Source organism: Esox lucius, chromosome 24, assembly GCF_011004845.1.
Source record: "Esox lucius isolate fEsoLuc1 chromosome 24, fEsoLuc1.pri, whole genome shotgun sequence".
In the NCBI taxonomy this organism is placed as follows: domain Eukaryota; kingdom Metazoa; phylum Chordata; class Actinopteri; order Esociformes; family Esocidae; genus Esox; species Esox lucius.
Genome location: NC_047592.1, coordinates 27036483 through 27060905, shown reverse-complemented (window position 1 = coordinate 27060905; position 24423 = coordinate 27036483). Strand labels below are relative to the sequence as shown.

Sequence of the window (24423 nt, the reverse complement as noted above, 5' to 3'; positions counted from 1 at the left end):
TGAGTTTGCAGCTTCACATACACATGGTAGCCAATGTTTTGCTCACCCTAGTTAGCACATGTTTACACACTAAAATGACCCACACACACTTGATTAAAGGTGCAAAGAAGCAAAGACCTGCACACACATTTTATTTCTCTCTTCTCATTTTGTTTGTTTCTTCTCTTTTCTCTTCTTTCTATTTTCTCTCTTTCAGAACATGTCTTCACTCTCTCTGGAGCGAGGAGAGGATGGAGGCGTGAGGATGGAAACTGGCAAAGGCAAATGTCCCTTTGAACCCACCCAGCATTACACAGCTGTCATGGCAGGTAATAATAAATGTATAGGCATTGATTTTACAATGAGCAAAGTGGCCTTGTGGTTAGAATGTCTGATTCAGGGGCTGTAATTGTACATCAAGCTTTCTCAAGCTACAGTAACAGGAGATAGCCACCTGCCCTACGGGCCATTCTGCATCATACTATAGTAACATGAGATATGTTCCTGCCCTATGGGCCATTCTGACTTACATTACATGAACAGGAGATATGCTGCCAAGGGTTGTTCTCTTTGGACAATGCTTACTTTCACAGAATAATACACAAACATAATAATACGCACTAAAGCACATGTCAAGGATGTAAATTTTTTCAGTACCCCCTCACACACCCACACTCTTCCTATCTTTTACTTTCTCTCCCTTTTTCTCAATCTAGGAGGTATCTTGTACACGGCTGCCACCAGTAACTTCCTGGGAACGCTTTTCGATATTTCCCGGGCAACTGGACAGGAGCAGGAACGTATCCGCACTGAAAGATCCATCAACTGGCTCAGTGGTAAGAGGACACACAAACAGCTTTTGCCGAACAAAATGGACTCACCTTCCCTATTCTTACCAAGTATATATATTTTTTTGCTGTGTGAAAGACCCAAAAGACATGGGGGCAGACAAAACCTACCAACCAAGTTACGATTTCGGATGGCTGCAGTTAATATAAATGGCTGCAGTTTTAAGCAGTTCTGTCTTATGCACTGTGCCTTTACCAGGTCCTGAAGCACAATGTTCAGTCATGTGAACCAATCATAGGTTTCACAGAGATTATGCAATTCCAGTTAATTTATTTATGTTCCTGGATGCCGTTGTTAGTTGTTTGGGCTGGTCGTTTAGAAGCAATTCAATTCCTCATGCAGCAGAAGTTATTCCTGATGCTTGCTTCTGAAAAGCACAAGTCAGTAACAAATTGTTTAAAAGTACATGTTTACTTCAACATCAACAGTAATACAATTAGCTATTTGCTAACCAATTAATGTGGTTAGCCAGCCAGCAGTAGCTAGTTAGTAGCTAGTTAGCTTAATATAAAATGCTTGTGGCAACAATAAAATTATACATATATATTTTGTGCTTGCTTCCAATAAATTTAGCTCACAGTGATACTATTCCTGTCTCGTTCGTTAAAGGTACAGGAGGATACAAATGTTTTTATTGTTTAAATTCAATCTTGTAAACTTTGGAGGCAGGATTCTGCGAAATGCCCCTTTTTAAACGTACAGTTGCAGACCAGAAATTAATAACTTTTTATGAAATGACCTTTGTGTACCAATTAGATACACATTGACTTGAATGGGGATGTCCGTTCTACTGTAGCTAGTCATTCTGTTTCCATGTTAATTTAATGAGGAAAAGTATAAAAACCACTGCTGTGGTCATCACTATCATCTTACAATAGGACCAGCTGGATGGCAAAAACAGTGCAAGTAGTACCTCAAAGGTAATTTAAATAAAAAAAATAACTATTCAGCATGACAAAAGAGTTGAAAAGAAAAGCTTTGAATGAGGAAAAGAAGGGTTCAATTCTGGCTTTACTGGCAGAGGGATAACTGGCAGTTGCTTCCATCCTGAAAATTTCAAAGACGGTGGTTCATAAGAACATTGGGGACAACAAAGTGTGGTCTCTTAATTTTTTCCAGAGTTGTGTATATAAACTGCATGAAAGAAAACCTATCAATATTACAGACATATTTCAGGAGAAATACAGTAAAAATCTGTCTTTCCTATCTGAAAAGGATGTGCACACACTGTGCTTCTGTACACACGTTGTTCATTCCTGTCTGTTGTTTTTGTCTCTGCAGACCCAGAGTTTGTGTCCTCAGCGTTCATCCAACAGGATGAGGACAACAACCCAACAGGAGACGACGACAAAATATATTTCTTCTTCACAGAGGTCGCCAAGGAGTACGACCTCTACACTAAGGTCAAAGTTCCTAGGGTCGCACGCGTCTGCAAGGTGAGTTTAGGGGGTTGGTATGTTGGAGGAGGGGTGATGACACGGTGTGTATTTGTGTATGGGTTTTTACCGCTGTCTCTTTCCATCCATCTCCCTTTCTTTCTGTCTCTTTCCATCCATCTCTCTTTCTTTGTGTCTCTTTCCATCCATCTCTCTTTCTTTCTGTCTCTTTCCATCCATCTCCCTTTCTTTCTGTCTCTTTCCATCCATCTCTCTTTCTTTCTGTCTCTTTCCATCCATCTCTCTTTCTTTCTGTCTCTTTCCATCCATCTCTCTCTTTCTTTCTGTCTCTTTCCATCCATCTCTCTTTCTTTCTCTCTTTCCATCCATCTCTCTCTTTCTTTCTGTCTCTTTCCATCCATCTCTCTCTTTCTTTCTGTCTCTTTCCAGTCCGATGTTGGTGGTATGAAGACACTGCAGAGGCGCTGGACCACCTTCCTGAAGGCTCAGCTGGTGTGCGAGGACAGAGCTAGTGGGCAACGCTACAACATACTGACAGATGTCTTCACAGCACAGCACACACCTGGCGATCCAAGTTCAACACACTTCTATGGGCTCTTCACTTCTCAATGGTAAGAAGAAGGATGTAGAAATAGACTGAGGGAGGGATGGAGAAAGGGAGGGAGGGAGGCAGTATTGATTCTTCTTTAGCTGAACTCATTTTATTTCTATATTTAGCAGGTACAGTGCTCATTAATAGACATACATATTACAGTTATTGAACATCTATGTAAATATGCTTGGGTTAGCCAACAGCTAATTTGCACCCACAGTCTCTGGGAAGTTTAAGAAAAATTTCAGTCAGCAACAATAAACACACAAAATACAAAATGCTAATACATCCAATACAATATCATTCACCTATTCATATGTTTTTTAAAATCTGTCATCATCTTTTGTCTTACATTAGAGAACCTGTGGATAAACAGATTTGTTTGGATTTGAGCCATGAGTTACGCTTTCATATACATTTCCAATTAATTCAATGTGTCAAGTTTATGGACAATGTAATTCAGTCCTTATATTGCAGCTCTAAGCACGAGCTTGCTGTGCTAGAAAGGGTCCAATCAGATTCATCTCTTTCTCACACTCTCTTCTGTGTTCGTATGCCTGCGTGTGTGTAGGGAACATGAGGAATTGTCAGCTGTGTGTGTATACAGTCTGTCCGACATCAGTAGAGTAATGGATGGACCATTCAAGGAACTCAGGAAGACCTGCGAGAACTGGATCAACCCAGAACCAGTGCCAACACCTAGACCCGGACAGGTACAGTCAATAAAAAGGATGTTTTGACTTATGGGACAACAAATACCTATTGAATTGAATTGATCCAGTGGTATTCTGTACAGTGTCTGAACAGTGCTCTGAGGGCTGAGGGCTTCGAGTCTTCTCTCAAGCTACCAGACAAGGTAATGAATAATACAATACATATATACTGCATATAGATAATGTATAATATGAATATGTGTGATAATGTATATTTCTTTAAATAATGTATTATTATTAAATGTATAATGTGATTGAGCAATTTAGTACATAAGTGAAAGGTGCTGTGGGGCTGTTTTTATGCACAACATAAAATGTGGAGTGCCTGGATCCAAATATCACAAACCGGAGGCACCTAATTACTATTAGAAATTGTTGAACAACTAACATTGACTAGTATAAACACATATTATTGTCATGATCATGGTAAATGAAAGTTACATTTACTACAGCTTTCAGCCAATCAGCATTCAGGGTTTAACCACCCAATTTATAATTGATGATGTAATATATATCTCAAGGTGTTGACATTTATGAGAGACCACCCTCTGATGGAGAACAGCGTTATCGCAGCCCCCCTACTGGTGAGGAGAGGAATCACATACACTAAAGTAGCTGTTACCAGGACGGCCATGGGGTTGGAAGCCGATCAGAACAATGCAGCTACTGTGTTGCATCTTGGCACAGGTGAGAGGCGAGGAATGTAGTTTTTAGATTGGAAGTAGGGTACCTGTGGGAGGAGAAAGGATCTGAAAAAGAGCAACTCTTGCTTATTGCTATGCCAGAGAAAGAAACTATTGAGCCGTGATTATGGCTATATTAATAGTAATAAATTAAATGATTAAGTACAGTTTGTTCTAGCTAACACCGAACTCTGTCAAAAAGCTGTTGACATCATATGACCGTCTCTAAACCAATTACAATTTTGCAATGACTGTTTGAAACAGTCTAATGTTGTACTCTATGAATCCACTTGATGGCAGTATAATTAACACCTTTGCTTAACCTCTATTTTAGCCTTACAGTTTGGGAAAATAACATTGAAAATAAACTTGTTTGTGTTGTATAAACAACCTGATTTTGATTGCTGGCATTTTTTAAATGTCTTTCTCTCTCTCTCTCTTTCTCTCTGTATGCGTGTTACCATCAGACCGCGGAGAGCTCCATAGAGTGGCAGTGGTAGGACAAAACACTACCCTACTGCAGGAGATGCCTCTGTTTCCCACACAGGAACCTGTCAACAACATACTGCTACACAAGGTAACACCCACCCACCAACACACACAAACACAATTGCAACCCACATTAAGAAACATACATGCAGGTGTACACACACACAGACTTTAACTTAAAACCTTTGGAGTACCAGTACACTTGCACTTTAAATTAAACTTTCAAGTTTTATGTTGTTACCAACTACACATCAATGTTTTTCTCTCTTTCCAACCTTCCTCTTTCTCACCCTTCTACAGGGCCAGGCTTTGGTGGGTTCTCCCCTGTACCTGGCCCGTGTGGGGGCTGAGGGGTGCAGCCTGTACTCCTCCTGTGAGGTGTGTGCCTTGGCGAGACCTCTGGGGTGTGTGTGGAGGGCCAAAGAGGAATCCTGCAGCCCTGGCAAGACAGGGTAAGACAAACACCCTAATACACAATATTTACACACACACAAAAACACACAATTACAGATTGGATGCACATAGGCACACACACACACATACAAATACACTCACACAAATGCACCCAAACTGTGTTTCTGAATAACCCTTCCTGTGTGTTTGTTGGTTTTAGTGTAATTCAGGGAGAGGAGGTACAGAATGCTCTGAGATTGTGTGATAGTGGATTAGGTGAGTGAAACTGCTTGGTAATCTATAATAATAATAACAACTGTTAATCAATCCTAATAATAAGGAGAACAACAACAACTGCTAGTTATAGATATTGATATCAACAACATGTTTTTATTCAATGTGAAATTAATAATTGGTTGTTTATCATGAATAACAATTAGTTAATTATAAATAATATTAACTACAACTGCTTTGTATTAATATTCATAATAACTGCTTGTTAATCTTTAATATCAATTACAATATGTTTAATCAATATTAATAATAAAACCAACCACTTGCTAATAAATAATTATATAAAAACAACAATTGCCTGTTAAGCAGTAATGATTGAAGAAAAACAACATGTTGTTGTTCATCCTGTTAACCTTTGAGAAACACCCCCACCGCCTCCAGGTCATTGCTCCCCTGCCCAGAAGGAGCTACGTGTCTCACTGGGTCTTCGTGTCCTGCTTTCCTGTGTCCAAGTGTCACCACTCCCCTGTACCTGGGAACACCCACCACACAGGTAAGGATTAAAAACAATCAAAATAATAATTAGAACAACTAAATGAATATCTGTCAATGATTGTTTTTTCTCCAGACGCACGCGTCAGCACCATTCCGATCTGGAGGTCACTGTCACAGAGGAGAGCCTAGGGATATACACTTGTCATTGTCAGGTAGGCTGAAAACACACACACACAGTCACACAAATACACACACACACGCATGAACCCAAACCCATACCCATGCATACCCGAAGCGCTTGGCAAAAATGTATTGTAAAGTCCTGGGGATAGGCATTCATATGCCTTTTGAAAAACATAATGACTGTATACTTTATTGCCATTGGGTAGTACATACAAATAAAAAGACAGACATTTTGGACACCAGATGGTATTTTACAATTGGGCATATGCCCTTCTGGATAGTGTAATGAGACCACCTTTCTAAACAGTGGTTATTGAAATGCTACACCCCCTTTTTATTTTTCCACATTGTCATTTCAGCACATCAGTTTCATGCATTTCAGTTAGGATTTTTTCTCCCACTGACCTACAACATATGATTACATTGAATTTTGTATTGGGAATTTGTATTTATATCCTGTCATTTGAACAGGCAAATTAGAAATAACTAGTATTTTATTAAATAACAGCCTGTAAACAATACATTAGACATTTTATACATGATAAATGTTCCAAAATAAAATATAAAAATATTTTATGAATATAGCAGCACACAAAATCAATCAGTGGCTTTAGTCGATGAGGTATATGAGGTATGGTAGAATTAGAAGAAGAGAGTGGATGGGGCTACAATGGCAGGTTGTAGAGCAACTGGTTACAGGATTTGTGATTTTTGTCAGTTGTGTAGCAAGGGAAGATATAGCTGTGGTCGTTGAAGAGTGAGGAGAAGGTGGCAGTTTCCTAGGATTAGAGGAATAAGCTTGACTCTTGGAGTGATATGGCGTTAAGGCCTCGAAGCAATCTTGCTGCTTTCCCAGAAAGTTTGGCTGTGCATAAGCATGTCAGTATTCATAGTTGAAGTCTTTTTGTTTACTAGAAAAAGCCTGATCCATCGAGTGTTGTTGGTGTCCATTTTCTTTTTGTTCTTGTCTAGGTAAGAGTGGTCAAAGTAGCTGATTTGTGTGACAGTGTTTATTTGTTGTATTAACATGTCTGTGAATGTTCATATCAATGGACGTGAGAGACTTGTTTACTGATAGTAACATTTTCTCCCCTCATATTCCTGTTGACCCCAACCCATATTACTCCCCATCAGGAGGGTGTTCAAGCAGGTAAGGAGAGTCATCCCTGTATTAGAGCCTCCTACCAACTAACCCTGGAGAGTCCCAGTGTTGGGAGTGCTGTGGCATTATCCGGAGGGCGCCATGTACTGGCTGTCTACATTCTCTGCTTCAGGTAGGAGAAACACACAGACATGCCCTACACAGATGCACACACTGAGACAACAAACTTCAATGAATCTTTCTCTACCTCCTCTCCCTCTCTCCACCCAGCATTGGCGTTGCCTTTGGAGGCTTCCTCCTCTACTTCCTGTCCAAGCGCTGTAGAATTGGGCAGCGCCATCCTGATCATTCCCTGTCCTCTGAGAAGGGCCGGGATTTGCTGGGCTCATCGGCGACACCCCAGTCTCCAAGCAGTGCTAGTTTGTTGTCCGAGGGTTTCCCGCTGACAGAGAAGAGGACAGGGAATGGGACACTGCTCCTTACCCACCACCACAACAACAGCAATGGTCACCATGGCAACTACGGGGTTGGCGTCGCCTACGACAGTAACCGTGGCAATGGTGGATATGCTAACAACACTAACTCGAACACAGCAGTGACGTCGGCAACGTCGAGCGTGGCAGAGGGGCTAAAGCTCCACATTCATGAGACTTCAATGGACGAGAGGAGGGGGGGAGAGAGGGGGAGGCCAGAGGAAGGAGAAAGAGGTGGAGAGGGGGATGATGAGGATGAGGGGTTAGGGGAGGGATTGGGGGGACTCGAGGAGGAGCTTGCGGGGTTCACATTGTTTAAGTTACCAGCACCGTTAGCTCAGTGTGAAGAAAGTTCCATCTGATACACATCTCACTGGACACAGAACAGATATGAGACATGGGACAGATGTTAACATGTGAAAAACATGAAAATATATATGGGAGACATATGAAAGACACATGAACATAAAAGCATGTCAGAGATGTGAAAGAGGGACAGTATGGACATGGGACTGATATGAAATGGACATGAGGAGGACGTTACATCTGTTTCAAAGGAATATATGAGCATGCACATGATTGAGAAGTGACAGAGACAAGGGAGCAGTACGCGTGACAGATGTTGAGACGTTTTTCCAGGAACCTTTCAAAAAGCAGTGCATTGCATCTCCATCTTAGTCATCCTATCTCCATCTTTGTCTTCTCTTGCTATCTCTCTTCTCACAGCTACACTATATTCTTTCCCAGACAGCAGTCAAAAGTCATGATTGCAAACAGGACTTGGAAAGGATTGACATTTTGGAATGGAACTTGGAACTTTCCCATTTGGGAAAACAGATAATATCTTACTTGGCTAGACTCCATTTTGTTTTTTTGAGTGTGACATAGCCAGGTGTTACAATCAAAATATCTTGTATGTATTAAATAATAATAAAGCATTTTAATATAATGTAACTACTGTTTTTAGCTGTTGTTTTATAGTGGAAGTTGGCGTGGATACTATAAAAACAGAATGACCAGCTTTTTGTTAGCACCTCATAAGAATGCTAGTCAGCAGAAACATTTTTAAAACATTCTGGAAGTTGTTTTCATGCCAACTACTTTACCTTTAAACGTAATTTCAGGACATTTAAGAGATGTTACACCAAATGCCAGTGGTTTCAGTCATCCAGTGTCTCTACTACTTCTTCTGCACCTAATAACATCAGTAAACAATGGTATGGAGTGTCAATGATTCAACTTTACATTTCTCTCGATCTCTTCTCCTATTTCTCAAACTCACACCCCTGTTATTTACACGAAAGAATATGACCATGTTATTGACCACTACTCTAAAAAAGCTGTCAGGCAGATTTGATTGAAATGTTCTCTTTGTGCACTACTTTTTACCAATGCCTATCATGTGTGTGTCTAGGTAAGAGTGGTCAAAGTAGCTGATTTGTGTGACAGTGTTTATTTGTTGTTTTAACATGTCTGTGAATGTTCATATCAATGGACGTGAGAGACTTGTTTACTGATAGTAACATTTTCTCCCCTCATATTCCTGTTGACCCCAACCCATATTACTCCCCATCAGGAGGGTGTTCAAGCTGGTAAGAAGTAGAGTCATCCCTGTATTAGAGCCTCCTACCAACTATATATGACCATGTCATTGACCACTACTTTTAAAAAGGTGTCAGGCAGATTTGACTTAAAGATTGAAATGTTCTCTCTTTGTGCACTACTTTTAATCACTGCCTATCGTGTGTGTGTGTGTGTGTGTGTGTCTAGGTAAGACACACACACACACACATTGGTAACCACTGCCTATCGTGTGTGTGTGTGTGTGTGTGTGTGTGTGTGTGTTGCGGGGGCGGGGAGGGGGGTAAATCTGTGAAGTATTCTCTAAATAAAAGACTCACTGTCTCATTAAAAAAAGGGACTTAATTTGGTCCATGTGTCTCTCTTCTCATTTTTCTCTGTGAAAACTAATTAAACTTTTCTGGATCAGGACATATCATCATTTCTAAATCAGCTCACTAAAAAGATATGGGATATAATTGACATTCAGCACTCCAAGTCTATGCAGCTTTAAGGCAATGTTCCATTATTCACGTACAATGTATTCAGGGTTAACACTGTATGGCAGCTCATTTGGAGCTTTATCTGAGTATTTTATTTAAGTATTTATTTAAGTCTAAATATAAGTCTTTTAATCAAGTGCTATGCAACGTTGTGCCACATTGCTTCACAGCTTTGACAGATCTCTACAGACTCTTCTAACCATCCAGCGATTTGGCTAATAATAGCTCCTTCCCTTGCAGTATGGCTGTTGCAGTTGCTTAGTTGCCACGTGCGATTTTTATGTGACATCAAAGTGTTATCCACATTAAAGAGGACTAAGTGCACGCCTGTACCATGGTGTGAGGTTCTCGCACCAGTCCAGGTCTAACTCCTCCCCGCCACACTCCTCACCTACCACCGTTACGCTCCCACTCCCAGATACACATGAACGCAGCCCGCAATCCAGATCACAATCTCCAGAATTCTAAACACCTGTGTCCAGTTTCCTCCCCTATTTAACCTGTGCTCTGTCTCCACTCCCGCGTGAGGTATTGTTTGTAGTGGACTTGCCAAGCCGTTATCGCTCGTAGCATTCGCCTGTTTGACTCCCAGCCTGCCATTCCCTCTCTTCCCGTCCCTGTCCTCCAGTGTGATTTAGAGACCTGCATCCTTACCCGTCTGTCTGTTCCCTTGATTCTCCTCCTGTCGAAACCTGCCTATGCAGTTGCCCTTACGGACTGATTACCCGGTATCCCGACCTGCCTGCCTGTCCCTGGATTCCTCTATCGTCTACCCTTGTCGGTACTGTTACCTTCGCGGACGGATCGCTCGGTGTCCTGACCTGCCTGCCTGCTTTTGGTTTCTCCGCTTCGTCGCTTCCTGCCTGTGCCTTTGCCTTCGTGGACTGACTTCCTGGTTACGGAACCTTCCGGCCCGACTCTACGGTTTTGTCAACCGCCTACTCCTCTGTACTGTAATAAACCGACAGTTGCGTCTCCGCAATTGGAACCACACCCCCCATGTCTCGGTGTTCATTACACATGGGCTGAAATGTCTGCAGAGGGTAATAATTGTCAGAAACAGAAGCAAACACATTACATTTATTTTTACTTTGTCATTATGACCTTTTTAAGACAAATGTGTATAAGGTGTTTTGTCACCATTAGGAATTGAACTTGTAGAATCTGAGCATTAACAATTACAATATGAATGTATGTTTCATTGGAAATGAATGTGCCTAGATAATGAGAACAACAGAAACATCTCTGTTTAGATTATCTCTGTAGGTTGCGCTCTGATAACTACAGGAATGTTTACATTGAGCATTTGGCATGGGGGTTACTGTCTTGGAAACCTGATCTTTGCTAGGTAGACACACCATTCAATGTATAGATCAGCTAATAAGGGAGGGAGAAGAGAAGAGATTGAGCCTGTAACATGATGAACTAATAGACTATCAAATGCTGCAATAGATAATTTAATTACTCTCTCCCTTGACAACCGGGTATGCGATAATTATTTCAACCACTATACGAAACAAAATGATTTCAAACACAATGCTACCGCGACCCGATGGATACGTTTTAACAATTCTACTTCGGTTGGAGAGCTTGTTTGCCATCGCAAAGAATATATATATATTTTTTTAAGTTGTTTTTCCCGGTTAATGGTTGCTGAGAACAACTGAACAGCGAGTCGTAAAACTACACCAAACGAACTGTCAAGATTGCAAAAGCGTTTGGTAATAGAAAACATAACCTATGGTTACTCCCTGACTAGGCCGCAAATAAAATCGTGCAAAATCTATTTGGGTGGATAAATTGGAGAGCAGACTTAGTTACTCCCTGAATAGACCGCGAATAAAATTGTGCAACATTTCTCTAGGGGTGGATAAATTGGAGAGAAGACCTAGTTACTCCCTGACTAGGCCTAAAATAATGTTGTGCTTTCTCCTGTTTGGACGATCGTTGTTCGTGGAGGCGTGAAGAGAAGCACACAACAAAGATCATCCGTTTCAGGAACTTTACTTCGATCCTTAAAACACACTTATACAACAAAGGGGGTTTTAAGCTCTTGCCCAGAGCCGATGGGTTTGCATACAACCATCTGCACCGGAGGCTGCGAGCATGTGACGCTAAACGTAAACAAGCCATAAACTAATCCCCATGTAATGACGTAGTCACATCTGACTGATTAATACGAACACATTATTATTATCAAAACAAGATGGATTCCGAGGAAGTTGTATATGGACAGATGGAGAGTGTGGTACATGCGAAGAGAGAAGACAAGGGAAAGTTAAGACGGCCGAGAAAGGACAACAGTCGTAAGGGAGGGAAAGGAGACAAGAAAAATTCATTCATTCTGTTTGACCACCTGGCTGACCGACAGTAGTCTCAATATGGAGTCTCTGTTATGGGCCCTGGGAATCATGGACGATTCAAGGAACTGACGTGAGTTTTAATAATCATTGATTCTTGAGTTCTTAAATGTTTATTTCCTAAAATGTATCTTACCTCGGTAACAGCCCAGCTTATTTAATTGAATATTACATGTAGTTTGAAAAGCACTGGGATAGCAATTTGTTTTCGAAATAGCCTGTTCTATATCGTGAAGCTTTGCCCATAGGGGCTTCGTTCCTATTGGTTTACCCTCTCTGCCAATCGGCAGTCACTGAAAATTTAAATATGCAAATAGCATTGCTCTAAGCTATAAAAGCAATGCACAGACCCCAATCAGCCTCCCTTCTTTCTTCACGGAAAAGTTTGTTTATGGATTCCGGTGATATTAATACAGTCAAGGATGACTTCATCAGCTTCCGCCACTGGAGCGGCTTCGTCTAGGGCGGCACCCCAGCCTCTGACTGCCATGTCAGCCTGCAGCTGTGACGCGTTGGACCCGGTCTTGGACACGCACACTCTGTGTTGTGCGTGTCTGGGGCCGCTCCATGCTCGAGAGGGTGCTACAGAGGAGCCAGTATGCACCGCCTGCGCCATTCTCCCGTTGTCAATGAGAATGGAGCGGCTTGCATTCTTTACTGAGGAGGTCCCGCTCGCCGACGTCCTCTCTCTCCTCGATGAGGAGGACTCCTTTCAGGAGTTGGGGGCGTCGGCTAAGGGGACCGGCCCGGTGATGGCTCCGCCCACCCCTGGAACTGCTCCCTCCCGCTCAGCCGAGCAGGAGCGGCGGCGTTCCAGTTCCTCCTCTGACTCTTCATACACTGAGGAGGAAGAGGAGGTCACTGCCCCTGTGGACAGGGGTACCGACCCCCTGGCGGTGAGGGAAGATTTATTCGCCGCCATCTCTGCTGCTGCACGGCGCCTGCGTAAGTACGCAGAGGAGGCATGGAGCGCGCCTTTCACGGCCAGAGGGACCCGCCCTGCTCAACGAGAGGTGAGGGAGCCTCGCCCCCAGAGGGCGTCCTCTCCTCCTCCTCCACGCAGACAAGCTGATGGGGGTCGTAAGGTGCCGCCGTTCAAGAAGCTGCGTGCATGACTTCTTGAGGGGGAGTGTCCCTCGGATGCTTCCCCACCCTGTGTGTGTTTGGCGGGGTGCTCCTCTGTTTGCGTAAATAAAGCTGTTTGTTCAACTTATTAGCCTCTGTCTCTGTGGTTACGGCTGTAACTGGTGGGGAGACGGACGGCTCGCCTCAGGTGGCGCGTGTGTTGTCCTCTCCCTTTTGAGGTGGCCCCGCCTTGGGCGGGTTGGCTGTTCATGGACGGCCCTCTCGCGGCGGTCGGGGCTGAGTACGCGTACAATCAATGGTTGACCACGGCCCCTCAGCTGCGTGCTCGCCCACTCTCTCTGTTCTACTCAGAGTGGCGTCGGCTATGCACTCTGTCGGGGTGGTTGGACGTTACGCTGAGGAAGGGGTACGCGCTGCAGTTTCACTGTCAGCCTCCCCCGTTCTCGGGGGTCGTGGAGACCGTCATGTCGTCTCCTGTGAAGGTCGCAGCCCTGCAGGGGGAGATTGCGGACCTTCTGGGGAAGAGGGCGGTGTCCCTAGTCCCGTTGGGGCAGAGGGAGAGGGGGTTTTACTCCCCATACTTCCTGGTTCCCAAGAAGACGGGAGGCATGCAGCCGATTTTGGACTTGCGCGTTTTGAACAAATGCGTGTCAAAACGGCCTTTTCGCATGCTTACGACGAAACGTCTCCTGGAGTGCGTGCACCCCGGGGATTTTTGCGTCAGCATCGATCTGAAGGATGCTTACTTCCATGTCCCTGTCCTGCCGCGCCACAGGAAGTTCCTGCGGTTTGCCTTTCAGGGCCAAGCATACGAGTACACGGGGATTCCGTTCGGGTACGCGTTGGCTCCCCGCACTTTCACCAAGTGCGTGGAGGCTGCCCTGGGACCGTTGAGGGGTCAGGGGGTCAGGGTTCTGGCCTACCTGGACGACCTGTTGGTTCTGGCGCACTCGGCGGAGCAGGCCAGGGTTCACACGTTCCGGCTAGTGTCTCAGCTCACTCGCCTGGGCTTTGCAGTGAATCGGGGGAAGAGTGCTCCCCAGCCCTGCCGACTGGTAGTATTTCTGGGGCTCCAGTTGTCCACAGTCTCTATGAGGGCTCGGGTGTCCGAGGCACGCAGAGAGACCATTCTGCAGGCCTTGGCACGTGTCCAGCCGTCCCGCATGGTGTCAGTGCACGCCATCATGTCTCTCTTGGGTCTGATGTCGTCCGCTGATGTCGTTCGCTCGCCTCCGTTTGGACCCGGTGCGCCACCGGCGTCGGTTGGTCAGGGTCCCGGACTCTTTGGGGTGGGACCTGGCTTTCTGGGGGGACCCGTGCACTCTGCTCCGGGGGGTTCCCATGGGCAGAGTGTCGGTTCGGGTTCCAGTCTTCACAGACGCTTCTCTGACAGGCTGGGGCGGGACGTGCCAGTCGCGCTCGGTCAGGGGCGTGGGGCCTCCTTCGGAGCATCACATCAACTGGCTGGAGTTGGACATGGGACGTGGGACGGGACGTGCTAGTGTGGTCAGACAATTGCACGGCGGTCGCCTACGTGAACAGGCAAGGCGGGGTCAGGTCTCTACCCCTCCACCTGTTGGCGGTTCAGATTTGGGAATGGGCTCACGTGCACCTCAGGTCTCTGAGGGCTCTGCACATTCCCGGAGAGCTCAATGTGGGCGCAGACCTGTTGTCCCGGGGGGGTCCCATTGTGGCCGAGCTCTGGCGGCGCTTCGGGAGGGCGCAGGTGGACTTGTTCGCGTCCCGGGAGGACGCTCATTGCCCCCTGTGGTACTCTCTTCGAGCGCAGGACAGGCCCCCCTTGGGAGTGGACGCATTGACTCACCGGCCGTGGCCGAGAGCCCTGTTGTACGCTTTTCCCCCTCTGCAGTGCATTCTCCCGGTCATGTCTCGGGTGCCGTCGGAAGGGCTGTCGCTCATCTTGATGGCGGTAGGGACGCCGTGGCCGATCCCTTATCGCCACGGGGCGCTGTCGCAGGCGAGCGGCTCGATAGGGGCATTCCCTGTCCTGGGCCAGCCGCTGCGGGCTTGGCTCCTGAGAGGGCCAGACTGCGGCGTCAGGGACTGACTGCGGAGGTGGTCGCGACTATTCAGGGCGCGAGGGCTGCCTCAACGCTGGCTAAGGTAGTGATTTAGGGAAAATGCACAATAAAGTAAATAATTTCATAGAATTCTGACCATAACACACCCATACAGAGTAATACTCCCAATACAAATGTTCTGTGCAAACACAATGCACATTTGTGTAAGAAAAGGCTTCACAATGAATGTGAACAGAAAAACACATTTTTGACAAAAAAATTCATTGAAATCACCCCATGTGGAACTGTTCTGCCATTACAAAAAACATTTTCAAACCCTTTTTCTTGCACAAAAATGCATTGTATCACAATAAATGTGAACAGAACAATGACATTAGTCACCTTTTGTGCAAGCAGTCCAATATGTTTATGACAGCCATAATTATGTCATTATGTTAAGCAGACAATATCTATAATGATCACATTTGTATTACATTATTTCATGATAAATAGGTTAATAGATATTACTCACCAGACTGTTCTTGCGTTAGCATTAGACTGTTGTTAGCATTCGTCCTTTGTTGTCCGGTAACTCGGCTATCCAGCGTTTGATAACCGTAACGGACTATGGCTACATTTAGTAAAAGTGTTTTTACATTTTTCCATTCTATACTAAAAATAATACTTATAAAACTGTTGAAAACACATATCCTTTCTTTGTCTTTTCGATGCGTTAGCGTTACGCAAGGACACAATGCTAAAAAAAAATCGCTAATGCTAAGTTAGTATGCTAGCTAAGCTAAAGTACTCCTTCCACCTCTTCTAAAGTCAGATTGAGCAAATAAAGAAAACGAAACTTATATCCCACCCAGCAACCTTTTAATTTCAATCAATCAATCAAATTTATTTATAAAGCCCTTTTTACAACAGCAGTTGTCACAAAGTGCTTTACAGAGACACCCGGCCTTAAACCCCAAGGAGCAAACAACAATAGGGTTGAATTTCAGTGGCTAGGAAAAACTCCCTAAGAAGGTCGAATTTTAGGAAGAAACCTAGAGAGGACCCAGGCTCAGAGGGGTGACCAGTCCTCTTCTGGCTGTGCCGGGTGAGATATTAAGAGTCCAATTGGAATAATAAATACATTTCTCTGGGCTAAATCCAGAGTCTATTTGATTTTAGACTAGGTCAAAAGTATGACCAGGTGGACAAGGACAGGGACAGCAACGGGCCCCCCAAACCAGGTAATCCGCAGGTGTGGACCAGGACCTCATCTCCTTCTAAAATTTAAAACTGGAGGAAACTGAGAAAAGTTAGTAGTACATCCCTCATATCCCCCAGCACAATAATATAGCAGCGTAACACCTTGGAACTGAGACGGGGGGGTCCGGTGACACTGTGGCCCTACCCGGGGGAGGCCCCGGACAGGGCCCAACAGGCAGGAAATCAATCCACCCACATTGCCAGGCATCAACCAAAGGGACACCCACCAACCGCAACCCCCCGAGTATTGCTAGCGGCGTACAGCCCAATTGCACAAGTGCGCAACAGAGAGTCAACAACAAGCCAGTGACTCTTCCCCCGAAAGGCATTGGAGGGAGGGCATCCCAGTGGCGACGAGAGCCCACCTGGCTAGACAGCAAGGGTGGACAGTATCAAGCCTACTGGTCACCTTCACGCCCCCGGGCCAGGCTACACCTAATTATAAACCGTGCTGTAGAGATGAGTTTTTAGTAGACACTTGAAAGTTTGCACTGAGTTTGCATTTCTAACCTTAATTGGCAGATCATTCCACAGGAGTGGAGCTCCATGAGAAAAGGCCCTGCCGCCAACTGTTTGTTTAGAAATTCTAGGTACAATTAAAAGGCCTGCATCTTGCGATCTAAGGTTACGTGTAGGTATGTATGGCTTAATCATTTCAGCAAGGTAAGTAGGAGCAAGTCCATGTATTGATTTATAGGTTAAGAGTAAAACCTTAAAATCAGCCTTAACCCTAACAGGCAGCCAATGTAAGGACGCCAGGACAGGAGTAATGTGTTCAAATTTTTTTGTTCTAGTTAGGATTCTAGCAGCCGTGTGCAGCACTAATTGAAGTTTATTTATTCATTTGTCTGGATAACCAGAGAGAAGAGCATTGCAGTAATCTAATCTTGTAACGAGGACGCGCATGGAGGACGCGCGCCACCCCTCCCGACGTGGTGTTCGGTGCGCGTCATCGCCGGCCTTCTAGCCACGCCGCTCCTCCTCCCACGGCACTGTCCTGTCTTGTTATTGCACACACCTGGTGTCCATTCCCTCATTAGGTTGTCTATATTAGTTCCCTTGTTTCTGGGCGTCTTTGTGTGGTATTGTTCTATGTTTGGTGTTGTATTGCAAGACTATTGCACGCTTTTGCGCTCTTGCGCTCTTGTTGTTACGCGTGCCATTTTTTCGTTTAAGAAAGAAAGAAGATTAACTACCTCCCTGTGTTTGGCTCCTTTATTCACACACCCTGACACACCGTTGACAAATCTAGAAGTAACGAAAGCATGGATTAATTTTTCTGCATCAGTTTTTGATAGAAAGTTTCTAATTTTTGCGATGTTTCGAAGATGAAAATAAGCAACTCTTGAGACATATATTATATAAGGAGAGGTCAGGGTCAAGGGTAACGCCAAGGTTTTTTACAGTTTTTTGGGATACGACCATGCAGCGGTCGAGGTTCACAGTGAGATCTGCTAACAACGCTCTTTGTTTTTTGGGTCCTAAAAGGAGCATTTCTGTTTTATTTGAGTTTAAGAACAATTTGACCGAATACATAACAGATACCTGCCCCTGATTGGGTAAAACACAATTTTTTGGTTTGGACAGGATGACAACTATGGGGGGTGGATTCTGCCATAGAGATCTAGATAAGCGACCTACGGTCAACATGTTCTCATTTAACGTCGCCGTGAGCGAATATCTTTGGCCTAACGTCGCCGTCAGTGATTCCCTTTGGCTTTACGTCGCCGTGACTGAATCTCTTATGCTTTAGGTCGCCGTTAAAAGTTTTGTTTGTGCTAATGCAGCGTTTTATACATTATACATTTAATTTTAGTTGTCACCAGCCCCACAACCTGCTCCAAACTGCTTTAAAATAGGCTCAATCATTTATGCTCTATTTGTGCCGCTGAGAAGGTTTTGTGGCTGAAATTTTTTTTTATACATAGCTACATTCCTACTGGCTTTACTCACATTCCACTATACAGTGGGGAGAACAAGTATTTGATACACTGCCAATTTTGCAGATTTTCCTACTTACAAAGCATGTAGAGGTCTGTCATTTTTATCATAGGTACACTTCAACTGTGAGTGATGGGATCTAAAACAAAAATCCAGAAAATCATATTGTATGATTTTTAAATAATTAATTTGCATTTTATTGCACAACATAAGTATTTGATCACATACCAACCAGTAAGAATTCCGGCTCTCACACACATGTTAGTTTTTCTTTAAGAAGCCCACCTGTTCTCCACTCATTACCTGTATTAACTGCACCTGTTTGAATTCGGACATCAGGGATAAAATTGTAGACCTGCACAAGGCTGGGATGGGCTACAGGACAATAGGTAAGCAGCTTGGTGAGAAGGCAACAACTGTTGGCTCAATTATTAGAAAATGGAAGAAGATCAAGATGACGGTCAATCTCCCTCGGTCTGGGGCTCCGTGCAAGTTCTCACCTCGTGGGGCATCAATGATCATGAGGAAGGTGAGGGATCAGCCCAGTACATCCACGGCAGGACCTGGTCAACAACCTGAAGAGAGCTGGGACCACAGTCTCAAAGAAAACCATTAGTAATACACTATGCCGTCATGGATTAAAATCCTGCATCGCACGCAAGGTCCCCCTGCTCAAGCCAGCGCAGTTGTTAAATGACCATCTGGATGATCCAGAGGAGGAATGGGAGAAGGTCATGCGGTCTGATGAGACAAAAATAGAGCTTTTTGGTCTAAACTCCATTCGCCGTGTTTGGAGGAAGACGAAGGATGAGTACAACCCCAAGAACACCATCCCAACCGTGAAGCATTGAGGTGGAAACATCATTCTTTGGGGATGCTTTTCTGCAAAGGGCTGCACCGTATTGAGGGGATGATGGATGGGGCCATGTATTGCGAGATTTTGGCCAACAATCTCCTTCCCTCAGTAAGAGCATTGAAGATGGGTCGTGGCTGGGTCATCCAGCATGACAACGACTCGAAACACACAGCCAGGGCAACTAAGGAGTGGCTCCGTAAGAAGCATCTCAAGGTCCTGGAGTGACCTAGCCAGTCTCCAGACCTGAACCCAAATAGAAAATCTTTGGAGTGAGCTGAAAGTCCGTATTGCCCAGCGACAGCCCCGAAACCTGAAGGATCTGGAGAAGGTCTGTATTGAGGAGTGGGCAAACCTGTCCAAGAACTACAGGAAACTTATGATTTCTGTAATTGCTAACAAAGTTTTCTGTACCAAATGCAACCACTTTACAACTGTCTTAAAGATCAAGATCAGGATCTGGGCATAGATGTGACAAAGAACATCAGCATAACTTCAGAAGGTTTACCGTTAGACGTAAACCACCTGTAAACAGCAAGCGAATTGCATGAACGTTTTTTGAAAGAAATTGTCTTCACAACAATTGACACAATCTAAAGTAAAAGTAGAAGAATACCTTAAAGAGAAGACAGCAGACAAAATAGACACTCAGATATATTCACTGTTAGAGTTGTATAGTGTATGTATTATATTGTATTGTACATTTAATAAAAAATAATATTACAAGAAACTTGCAAAAGGAGTGTAGCTTGAACTTGGAGTCATTTAACAGTACGCTGTAGACCTTGTGTGTGCTGTAGCTACAATTTTGTAATTTATTTGATATTTTATGATTAAATTTTTGTATGTTGATATCAAATATGCAAATTAAAATAAAATTTAAAAAAATACAGAAATGCTACAATACAGAAATATCAAAATAAAATGGAGAAAAATGTAACAGTATGAACAGATGTTAACATATATTAAAGATGCAGTCTGGGACATTGTGACTAACAACTCTTTCCTTAAACCATTGGGCTGTTTCTGTAATATGTCTATTTGTGCATAATCTGTTAATACAATCACTATCATACCTATGTTATCCTTTATTAAAGTTTTTTGGGTCGACAGCGACACCTTTGCAAATAGTGACAAGAAATAACGGACTGTATCATTAAATAAAAACAACATTAACATTGGAACAACCGGTCCTCCTCTTTTACCCCACTCTTACTCCTCCTTTGGGATCTCCACATAGCCCCTCTCCCTGGAGGAAGCACCCAAACCTTATTATTTTAACCCTCTCTAAATCAGTTTATCTGTTTTCCAAGTCTCCCAAGTCTCCCATGGTATCTGCATTTTCAAACTTCCTTTAGATTAGAAAATAACATTAACTGAGAAAGTCCCTCCGTCATTAATCACAAATGGTTCAAATGTATCCTCATTGAGAGAAAGGTAGGATGATGAGTGGGGCAGAGTTATTACCACCATAAGTACGGCTTGGGCTGAAATATGGATAGAGTTTCTCAGTAAAGTTTTGACCATTGAAGGAGTAGATAAGAGACCTGGCCTCCGCATCATAGAAGGAGACCTGACCCTCCTCATAATCCACAAACACCCCGACCTTCTGGAGCTTCTGAGTAAGAGAGAGGAAGACATCGGGGTCATTACAAGCCTTGTATTGTCCATTCCTCAGCCAAAAAGCCCAGAATCCATTCACAGGTTTCAGGTATAAAATCCCCTTCCTTTTAATGGATTGTCTCGCCACTCCCAAAGACCACTCAGTCTTCTTCATCACCTGCACCTCATAGTAGAATCTCCCTGAGGAGAAACCCTCTTTTCCCAGGACACTGACAACTGGGTCAATTCTCTCTGGGTTGTCAGGGAGTTTCTGTCGGGTGTGTCCATTTCTCACTTGTTTCCCATCTTCAGACACTATCAGGGAGGGATGTGCTGTATCAGGGTCCAGAGTCACATTTACTATGGAGGTAATATACAGTATATGATATTAAATGTACTTCTAAGTAAAACGTTAACAGCTCAATAAGCATATGGAAACTACATATAGAATACATTCATGATGGCATGCTTATTCATTTGAGTCAATTTCTGGTGCGTAATTACCTGCATTCTGCTGAATCTCGTTAAAGTCTGTGGACACAAAGGGAGAGTTTAATAATAATAATAATAATACATTTATTTTGTATAGCGCCTTTAAAAGTAGCTTTCTCAAAGCGCTTTACAGACAAGCATAGCAGAAACAGTACAATTTAAATACAAGGATAAACACAGAGGAATTTAAATCAAGTAAAAGCAATCCTGAAATAAAATGTTTTAAGAAGAGATTTAAAAGTCGCTAGTGTATTTGCTTCTCTGATGTCAGCCGGGAGGGAATTCCAAAGCTTAGGAGCATAGACAGAGAAAGCGCGATCACCCCTAGTATGAAGCCGTGTCTTAGGAACGACTAAGAGACCGCTTCGTGAGGAACGCAGGTTCCGACAAGGTGTGTAAGGCATTAATAAATCAGTCAAGTACTGAGGTGCCAGGTGGTGCAAAGATTTATAAGCCAACATAAGGATTTTAAAATCAATGCGGTATCTAACAGGTAGCCAGTGCAGGTACTCCAAGACAGGGGTTATATGGTCCCTAGTCCTGGCCCCAGACAGTACTCTAGCAGCTGAATTTTGAAGATATTGTAGTTTATCCAGTGTTGATTTTGATACCCCAGCTAGAAGACCATTACAGTAATCTATGCGTGAAAAAACAAAAGAGTTTATCAACTTCTCAGCAACTGGGAAGGACAGCATAGGACGTAGTCGAGCTATATTTCTGAGATGATAAAACAATGTCTTAACTGTATTCTTCACAAATGGCTCAAATGACAAAGTGGCATCAAATATGACACCAAGATTTTTTAGTTTGCTCTTAAACTCCAAGGCACCACCATCAACAGACAGAGTTTACAAGATTCTTTACAATATACATTATTTCAATCTTCTAAACTGGATGCTGTGGCACAAGTCCTTCCCTACTGTCTGAAGGCTGTGGCAGCGGCAGCTGATGCTGTTTTGCGATCACACCCTTTGGTGTGTTATCAGCCACTTGAGCTATGGGTTCCTCACTCTGTTGCCTCCATTTTGTTAGAACACAAAACTAGTCATCAATCAATTAATCACATTTATTTATAAAGCCCTTTTTACAACAGCAGTTGTCACAAAGTGCTTTACAGAGACACCCGGCCTTAAACCCCAAGGAGCAAACAACAGTAGTGTGGAATTTCAGTGGCTAGGAAAAACTCCCTAAGAAGGTCGAATTTTAGGAAGAAAACTAGAGAGGACCCAGGCTCAGAGGGGTGACCAGTCCTCTTCTTGCTGTGCCAGGTGAGATATTAAGAGTCCAATTGGAATAATAAATACATTTCTCTGTGCTAAATCCAGAGTCTATTTGATTTTAGACTAGGTCAGAAGTATGACCAGGTGGACAAGGACAGGGACAGCAACGGGCCCCCCAAACCAGGTAATCCGCAGGTGTGGACCAGGACCTCATCTCCTCCTAAAATTTTAAACTGCAGGAGATTGAGAAAAGTTAGTAGTGTATTCCTCATATCCCCCAGCACAATAATAGCAGTCATCTGTCAGGTGCTAGGTTTCTGCATTACCATAACATTTTACTGTCATTACCCCATCTCACTGTTGTAAGGAGTCCTGTTCTAAATCCAGCCATATAATGTAGGTTATGCCATTGTCACTGATCATGATGTGGTTGAGGATCACAGACTGCCACACCATCTTTCCGCTCAGGCTGCGGAGCTGTTTGCTCTCACTCGAGGTTGCATCCTGGCTTAGAGTCTAAGTGTTACCATTTACACGGACAGTAGATATGCTTTTGGTGTTGTGCATGATTTCGGTACATTGTGGAAAATGCGGGGGTTTATTTCCTCTTCTGGTACACAGATCCAACATGGCCAACTTATTCGTAACCTGTTAGAAGCTGTCCTGTTACCTAAAGAAGTGGCCATATGTAAATGTGAGCCCATGCAATCTCAGGCTTCACCTAAGAAGAGAACCGCCTGGAAAAAAGCAGGGGCGTCCTATGTAAATACGCTTTGGATTGGTCCTAATGGTAACCCCTGTTTACCAAAATGTATTTTCCACTTCTATGCGGTGCTCTCACATGGAAGAGATCACGCTTCAAAAGGGGGGATGGTGAATATTGTAAATAAGTACTGGTACACGCAGGGCTTTACGAATTATGCTCAGAATTTTTGTTCAAAATGCCTATTGTGTTTGAGGTTTAATATAGGGCGGGGACAAGCAGTCCCCCAGTCCAGCCATCCTCCCCCTGATCATGTGATGATGGATTTTATTGAGTTGAACCCCTGTGAGGTTTGTTGATATGTTTTCCAAATGGGTTGAGGCTTTCCCGGCTGGGAAGGCCGACGCGACAGCGGTTGCTAAGGCACTATTGACTGAAATCATACCCAGATGGGGTATTCCTATGAAACTGTCAAGTGACAATGGATCACATTTTGTGAACGGAGCTATTCAGATGTCTGAGTACCTAGGAGTTGATCTAAAGACTCACTGTGCCTACCACCCGCAGAGTGGGGGGACAGTGGAGAGAGAAAATGGGACTATTAAAATGAAACTCTCAAAGTTGGGTGAGGAGACGGGGTTGAACTGGGTTAAAGCACTCCCCCTTGTGCTTACATACATGAGAGGAAGGCCCAGGGTGAAAACAGGGCTCTCCCCCCATGAGGTCATCACTGGAAGACCAATGAACACAGGCCTAGGCGTCCCTACTCACACAGACCTCACCACAGAACATGTGAATCATACAATGTTAACATACTGCACTAATCTGTCAAAGGTTCTGAACAACATCCACAGGAGTGTGAAAGCTGCCCTACCAACTCCCATTGAAGGCCCGCTGCACGACATCAAGCCTGGAGACTGGGTAGACATCAAGAACTGCAAGAGGAAGCACTGGAGCAAGCCACGCTGGTTTGGTCCATATCAAGCCCAACTGGTCACTCAGTCTGCGGTCAAAGTTACTCAACGAGGTACCTGGGTCCACGCCACACACTGTAAGAAGGCTCCAGCATTAGAAGATACGGCGAAAGAATAGGTAAATTGAAGTTACCTAAGGGCGGCGTGGGTTGTGGTGCTAGTAACTAACAACTCCAACACATCCTGCAACCATGGAGCCAGAGAGACAAGGACCATGGAACCCCTTCAGGAGGTCCGGAGGAATGAGATGCACTATCGGGTGCCTG

General features: G+C 44.1%; 2 protein-coding genes across 6 annotated transcripts in view; one reads left to right on the top strand and one right to left on the bottom strand.

The window, feature by feature from the left end:
• The window catches only part of sema4f (sema domain, immunoglobulin domain (Ig), transmembrane domain (TM) and short cytoplasmic domain, (semaphorin) 4F), a 69569-nt gene extending 61033 nt beyond the window's left edge, over positions 1-8536 (top strand). For both annotated transcript variants that reach the window (XM_010887666.5, XM_010887665.5), the window contains exons 5-18: positions 197-308; positions 696-815; positions 2110-2264; positions 2655-2836; positions 3389-3530; positions 3614-3673; positions 4052-4217; positions 4681-4790; positions 5003-5154; positions 5316-5371; positions 5771-5882; positions 5958-6036; positions 7142-7281; positions 7380-8536. In XM_010887666.5, coding sequence (XP_010885968.2) covers positions 197-308; positions 696-815; positions 2110-2264; positions 2655-2836; positions 3389-3530; positions 3614-3673; positions 4052-4217; positions 4681-4790; positions 5003-5154; positions 5316-5371; positions 5771-5882; positions 5958-6036; positions 7142-7281; positions 7380-7944 — 2151 coding nt within the window. In that variant the 3' untranslated portion in view covers positions 7945-8536. The remainder of the gene's footprint in view (positions 1-196; positions 309-695; positions 816-2109; positions 2265-2654; positions 2837-3388; positions 3531-3613; positions 3674-4051; positions 4218-4680; positions 4791-5002; positions 5155-5315; positions 5372-5770; positions 5883-5957; positions 6037-7141; positions 7282-7379) is intronic.
• Positions 8537-20101: 11565 nt separating this feature from the next.
• Positions 20102-24423, bottom strand: part of LOC105009606 (zinc-binding protein A33) — a 75168-nt gene continuing 70846 nt past the window's right edge. For all 4 annotated transcript variants that reach the window (XM_029117717.1, XM_029117719.1, XM_029117716.1 and 1 more), the window contains 2 exons: positions 21273-21299; positions 20102-21128 (listed from right to left, as the gene is read on the bottom strand). In XM_029117717.1, the coding sequence (XP_028973550.1) occupies positions 20590-21128; positions 21273-21299 (566 nt within the window). In that variant the 3' untranslated portion in view covers positions 20102-20589. The remainder of the gene's footprint in view (positions 21129-21272; positions 21300-24423) is intronic.